General features: G+C 40.5%; 2 protein-coding genes across 2 annotated transcripts in view; one reads left to right on the top strand and one right to left on the bottom strand.

The window, feature by feature from the left end:
* Window positions 1–990, top strand: part of gabrg1 (gamma-aminobutyric acid type A receptor subunit gamma1) — an 11,482-nt gene extending 10,492 nt beyond the window's left edge. Inside the window, exon 7 of the mRNA XM_035674091.1 lies at window positions 931–990. Within this exon, the coding sequence (XP_035529984.1) occupies window positions 931–990 (60 nt within the window). The remainder of the gene's footprint in view (window positions 1–930) is intronic.
* Window positions 991–5,808: 4,818 nt separating this feature from the next.
* The window catches only part of gabra2a (gamma-aminobutyric acid type A receptor subunit alpha2a), a 37,333-nt gene continuing 36,200 nt past the window's right edge, over window positions 5,809–6,941 (bottom strand). The window contains 2 exon segments of the mRNA XM_035674587.1: window positions 5,809–6,366; window positions 6,870–6,941. The exon segment at window positions 6,870–6,941 is cut by the window's right edge and continues 36 nt beyond it. Coding sequence (XP_035530480.1) covers window positions 6,061–6,366; window positions 6,870–6,941 — 378 coding nt within the window. The 3' untranslated portion in view covers window positions 5,809–6,060.

Below are 6,941 nucleotides of genomic sequence, written 5' to 3'. Positions count from 1 at the left end.
TACCGCAATCATCCAATCTGATTTGCTGTGACTTCAGGCCGTATAAGAATTCATGTAAATTTTCTCATCGTACAATGACTTCTGCGAGGGCACCGCTGGTGGTTCAATAATGTTCTGCGAGTCCCCCAGACCAACAAACTGTGATGTACTGTGTGTTCTGGCACCGTTCTATCAGAACCAGCCAATTAACTTTTCGAGTAGTGCTGTGTCTTGTTGATCGACCACACGGGGCCAGCCTCACTCCCCATTGTGGCATCAATGAGCCTTGGCACCCAAGACCTGTGTCTCCAGTATTTCCTTCTGTAGCCACTTTTGACAGGGTGACTGACCAGGCTGCAGGGCAAGGCACACCCCACACGGCTGCAGGTTTCGAGACTGCTCTCGCCCCACGCCTCGTCCTCCATCACAATCCTGGCCTTGTCCCAACAGTCTCTCAAATACTCACACTGCCCTCTTTTCCTGCTTCCTCAACACATCCACCTTTTGAGGACCAAATGTTTTCTTTGCCTGCCTGACCTACTATCCCACCCACCTGACAGGGCCATGATCAACCAGTCAATCCCAGTGTTATCTCACTTCTCGCAATGTTATACTGATCGGTTTAATACTCTTCATAAAAGCTTTCCAGCCCTATTTTCTTTTACCGAGTGGGTAAGGCACATGGAGGCCTGACCCTACCGATCGGCTATACATGCACCTGAAGACAGTACTACTGGAAACCCCACTTATCTCACCTTTTACTCCCTGTTTGAATTTTTTGTTTTGACGGTCTTTCAATTGGTTCCTTTAAACCATCTCAGTTAATCCATAAATGGCCTATGAGCAATTAAAATCTCCACTAAACCATGAGTCTGCCCACACCCTCACTAACTCTCTGCTTTGACTTGTGTCCACACTTGAGGCGTAAGTTCCCCTACATGTGTTCGTCAGCTGCAGGCCTGCTGGCCCGAGCAGCAGCAGCCCTGGATGTCAAGAGGGGGCCGGATGTGATAGGATAGAGTGTGGGGAGGTCCTGTCATGAGATTGGGTCGGACAGCTCTGGGCTTCCCTACCTACGGTCAGGCCCTTAAACTCTCGAGCTCAGAGATCGAGACTCCCCCGAAGGACAGAAGACTCACTTGTGTGTATGTGTTGTGTGCATGTGTGATTTCCTGAACCATGAACACTGGAAGAATCCTAACTGGGAGAAGCTGACTACAATGACGGCAATGGTGGTGAAGACCACAACTCCCGTGAACCCATGCTACTTCACCTCATCATCAGACTTCGTCTTTTGATATTTTGTTGTGAGACACCCCAGTGGCAGAAACTGCATATTGTATGTTTAAGTTGAATTGATGTCTTCCTGTAGACCTACCAATGAAATATGACTATTGAGAAATACCAAAACCTTATCGTCTCTCTGGCACCTTAGAACTGAATAAATTATCAGAATGATTTAACAGATTTGTATTTGGTTGAAAAGAGGACAGTCAGACTGAATATCATCCAGTTTTCAACTAGAAATCAACGTTGAAATCCCAACTGGTGCTCATTGAGAATATGATCACATATATTTTGAGTCAGTCTTTATTTTTATCCATAGCTGATGTGTGCAAAGCTTGTGGGGATTGAGTTTTAGAGTAAATGGGCCCAGTGAAAGGCTGGCCAGCAGTAGGGATAAGGTGACGGTGGTGCAGATCAAAGGTAGGTGGGCAGAGAGGAGGGTAAATGTGCTGATGTGCTGCGGATGCTGTGCTGGACCTGATTATAGCCTCTTCAGCAGCACTCGCCATTCAGCAGGACTCCACTCTCAGCAATGCTGTGGATCTACGCACTGTAAGGATTTGGATGCCTTGTGGTCTGCTGACTGTGTATGTGTGTATTAAAGATATATGGGCACCTTTGTATGGAGTAACCTGCACAGTGCAAGAATTTAGCCCCAGCAGCAACAAAGTGTAAAGATAGTGATGTTAGTTTGTTCATTGCTTTGGTCCAGAGCAAGTAGAATAACAACTAAAAGCCATGAAATTTGTATATGGCCCCATGAATCCCAGCAGTTTTTCTAAACTGTCGGAAATCAGTTGATTAATTACAGGGGCATTGTTCTTCTAATGCAGATTCACTAATCCTGGCTGTTTTTAGATTAAAATGATCCTGTTAAGGGTCCAGTGTGTAGCATTTAGGAATATGTATTGGCAGAAATGGAATATAATATTCATAGGTATGTTTTAATTTCTCTTTCTGTTGACAATTCTGGTCTCTAACTTACAGATTTAAAGGTTATATGTATGAAATTTACTTGCCACTGGATGTTGCACTCGAGCACCAGCATCAAAACAATGGGCGAGACTATATTGTCAAAACCAGTAATTTTACCTCGCAGATAATTGTAATACACACTTCAAACTGGACAGAAACGCTTCGGTCAAACTAAACCCTTAATCCGAGTTAAATTAGAAAATAGCCACAAAACAGGACAATGTGGCTGCCATGTAATGTTAGCCAATCCTTGGGGACAAATACACCAACAAAGTACAACTACTAAAAGTTCTTCTTTTTGCCACTGACATGCAAAAAAGTGTCAATAACAAAACTTTTGCAAATAGAATGAAACACCAAACAGAATAAAAAACACATATTCCACTGTATGTGTAATGTGGGTAATGTAGATATAAAATCTGTGGTGTGCACATAACAGCCATTGCCAAGTGTGCATGAAAGTAGGGACATGTCTTTAGGTAGCTTAGTACACCTCGGATAACTATCTTGAAACATTTTTTATTAACTCTCTGAAGGTTGCTTCTGTGTTGCAGTAGATTTCTAAATGCCGGGGTTCAATACATCATTGATGTAGTACTCACATTAAGATGCATGAGTGGCTGGACCGGCTATTTCAACAAACCACAGAGAGGATGCAATAGCAGCACAGACAGTGTGACACTATGACTCCACTGTATCTTAATATAGATGATAGTGTATAAAGTCTCATATATGTAACCTTTTAGAGAATTTTTTCTCCTTGTTTTATTTTAAATTTTGCCCAGCTAAAAACAGAAAAACACTGAGATTTGTGTTCAGTGAATATCACAAGTTTGTATTAGTGGTCATATGAATCAGGAAGAGCTTCTTCGCTCGAACAATTAAACAGGGTCAAAGTGTGCAAGAAGGAAAAAAATATTGATCTCTAGAACAATTTCTTATCTAAAAGATATCTAAGTGGAAAAGTGTGTTAAACAAAGCACAGGGTTTATATACATATATTTATATAAGAAATGTATATAACAAATATTTTTGGCAGAAAAAACAATTTTAAAATATTTCACAGACTACACAAAATTCAATGAATGCAGTATTATCGACACAGTGTCCTCTTCTAAGGGGTAGTTGAGACTTTTAAATATGTATAGGTCCTTTGTTCCTGCTACATTGTATATAAAAAGATTACAATAAAACACAAATTAATTTAAATAAACACAGACACTTGAAGACATTTTTTTTTTCATACACATATTCTCAGCCATTTGTATCCAGTCAGAATGAATCTTCCACAGTGTGACACAGTTCGTTTGGTGAAGGAAGCAGAGTGGAAAAAAGTCTAAAAAGCTGTACAAAAGCTACAGAGTGGGCCACAAAGCACTGTGTAGCCCTGGAGGAGCAAGTTCTCAGCAAATATTCTGATGTGGTACAGTATAGATGTTAATGTGACAACCTCCTAGCCCCACAGACTAGACCAGACTACGTCCTGCAAACTCATTGTTTTTGCCCAGAGATAATTGTTTGCTGTGAATTGACTGAGGAGCAATCAGATAACAGTGGGGAGGGTTTGGTTGATGTTTAGTGTTCTGATGATGACACCCAACAGTGCTGTATTGTCAGACTGAGTGGTGCTGACTCACTGCTTCTCAATTACCTACTGCCTCTTGAATATAGAAGTTAATTAATGATGAAACTGTCAAGAGAGCCTAAAACTAATTTAAGTGCAATAAAATATTAGCAGAGAAACAAAGATTCATAAGCGTTTTGGCATGGTAAAATACAATTTGAGACCTTTTCTTGTTATTATGACTTCCATCAGTGTTACATCTTATAATTATGAGAAAATTGTCACAGATTTATGAGAAAAGGATTCTCAAATAATTACTGTTATTGCTGTTGATTATGGACTGTGTTAAAGAAAATTACACTTTTTTTTATTATGAAGCACGATGTTAACTTCATAACCAAGCTTGACACTTCATTTACTTTGAAGTCAAGGGAGTCCTAACTGATAGTAACGATTCCAGCAAACTAAGATCCATGCAATATATCACTTTTTGAGGGTTCCAGCACCGTAGCAAAGATTTACAGGGTGGAGCAGTTGTCAAGGAAGTCCTAAAAGTGCTCAAGATAAAGGAAAGTGTGAACATCACAGTTAAATGTTGCATTATGTTATTGTTTCCTTTAACAACAATGAGCCTTTTATATCTACAGACACCATGGGTAGCCTTCCATGGAGTCCACCATGTTGAACCATGTTTCTACAGTAGCCCAGAACAGACATACCAACCACTTACTGTAGATGGCGATTATCGCATGTTTTGCTGCCATCGTAGTTTATACTGTTTGTGGTTGGAAGGGGAGGGTCAAGCGATAGAGTTGCCATCTGCAAGCACACCACTAGATGCCACTAAAGCCTGAACACTGGACCTTTAAGTACATATTTAAAACATAACTTGCGTAACGTACCTGACATAATTTAAGTACTTCAGGAATAGTTCACTTTTCACCAACAGCTGTCTCCTGGGTTAAAGTTTTGTGTTAGTTTGAGCCATCCATCCAACCTACCATCTCCATAAGTGGACTTTCTGGCTCTAAATACTAGAGAAATAACACAAAAGGGATACCTCTAGTATCATATCTGAGGGAGAGGGCCACTGACCACTGGTTTTGGTGTATGCACCTTACAAATTGGGAAACAGCAAATAGACTTGGAACCATCTTGGAACATAATGTTTTGCTTTTCTCCATCATAAAGCGGCGTATGCTTTAGGGCTGGGCTACCTTGTGATTGACAGGTCACTCTCAGTGAGTCTGTCCAGTGCAATGCACGAAACTCAGATCAAACTGTCAAATTTTAGTGTACTGTTTAGCTTGAATACGAGATTGTGTGTAACCAGGCGAGCCGCCTTTGTTTCCTGCTACGGTTGAGTCAAAACTGCGCAGCCAATGAGAGCAGATCAACTCGCAATACGTCATGTCCACTGGCTCACACTGACTCTGTCATGACTAAGAAGCTTGCTACAGCTGTGATAAATCACTACGAGTGACACCTTTTACATTACACATAGTCATTTGATCCATTATAGGGTTGAGTAAGTACGAGTATCCAGTACAGATAATGTACTTTTTACGAGCATCATCGGGGTAAAATGTGTCAATATCCATACTGTAAATAGTTCTCTTATTATCGCTTAGAAAATATTTTTCTAATAAATATAGCAACTTCTGATCAACCCATATCAATTTCAGGCTTACTTCCAGTTTAAGCACCACCTATATTCAGTTTAAGCGCCACACATTCCATATAGGTGTACAAATGTAGTTGGTAGAACAGAACAGAGATAATGATGTACTTGCTCATCCTTAATTGTCAATATAAAAATAATGATTAGTGCAGCTTTAAACACTGATCCTTTTGTAGTTTTGTTTTCTTATATAACCACATCCTGTCATAATTATAAAATTTGGAAGCCATGATTAGGAGGAAATGTCTTTTCTCTTTTTTCTTTTGAATGCAGTGAGAATGGAATATGTTTCCAAAAATTTGTGACTAGCACTGAGGTTTCCTTTTCTCTCAGTAAGGGCTGCTGGAACTTAAAGTATCCTGTTAACCTGGTAAAGATGTCTGGCTTACTTCTGTAATATAAGCTCTTAAGTGTATTCTAACCCAGTTACGATGTTTACCTACATCAATCCAAAACTGTAGTCAGCAACAGAGAAGGGAATTCTCGATACACATCAACAGCTTCTCACTGACAAAAATTAATACCAACAGATGTAGAAGTCCTGAATGGGCTGTGTGTCCGGAGTCTTTACAGTTCATTTGGAAGGATCCAGGTCTTTAATGACTGGTTCTCTGTTCAGGTAGGTGGCCCAGTAGACCAGGTTAAAGCTCCCAAAGAGCACAGGGAACATGATGCGGGAGATGCGGTCGATCTTACTGACGCTATTAAAAGTTTTCTTGTTCTGCTCGGGCTTCGTTTCTCCCGTGGTCTTCGCCGTGGGATCGCTCAGAGCACATTTGGAGATTGTGGGCAGCGTGGAGTCTTTTGTGATGTTTGGAGCATAGTTAGCCACAGCTACAGCATAGGCGTTGTTCTTCTTCATAATGGACGCTTCCTTTTTCTGCAGAGAAAATGGCTCCAGGTTAGAAAACTTTTGAAATAAATATTAGTGCTTTACCAAGCCCAATTATTTTGGGGTGCATGCAAGGTTTTGAGAATGGGCAGAAATACTGCATAATTGTACTTTTCTAGTCTATTTATCAACATTACTGTAAATGTGCCATGTTACTATAACCAAGAGTCTAATTTTTAAGGTAGCTGTATCAGTTCATTAGAGAGCATCAACTTAACAGCAGCCACAACAGAACTGTAAAGGAAGTGCAAGGAATCCACAGCATTTGACTACATGGTCTGCTTTACTTGTTCTGATCACTCCGTGTATTACCACTGGGCTGTAAAACTAAGTTTGCCTATTTTTATACAGGTCGTCGATTTACTTCTTCCCTCTATAGTCTTGCATTACCAACTGATGAAGAAGGGTCTCTGTTAGTAGAAATAACTCCATACACAGTCACCCTATATGACTGATCCTATAAAGGTCTCTCTAGGTGTGTGAGGCTCTACCTTGTCATTGACAACGCTCTTTCCATCCCAGGCCCAGCCCCGCTTGGTAAAGTAGTTAACAGTAGCAAATTC

This window comes from Morone saxatilis, unplaced genomic scaffold (assembly GCF_004916995.1).
Source record: "Morone saxatilis isolate NCDOM2014 unplaced genomic scaffold, NCSU_SB_2.0 Contig3, whole genome shotgun sequence".
Classification (NCBI taxonomy): domain Eukaryota; kingdom Metazoa; phylum Chordata; class Actinopteri; family Moronidae; genus Morone; species Morone saxatilis.
This window is presented reverse-complemented; position numbering and strand designations above follow the sequence as displayed.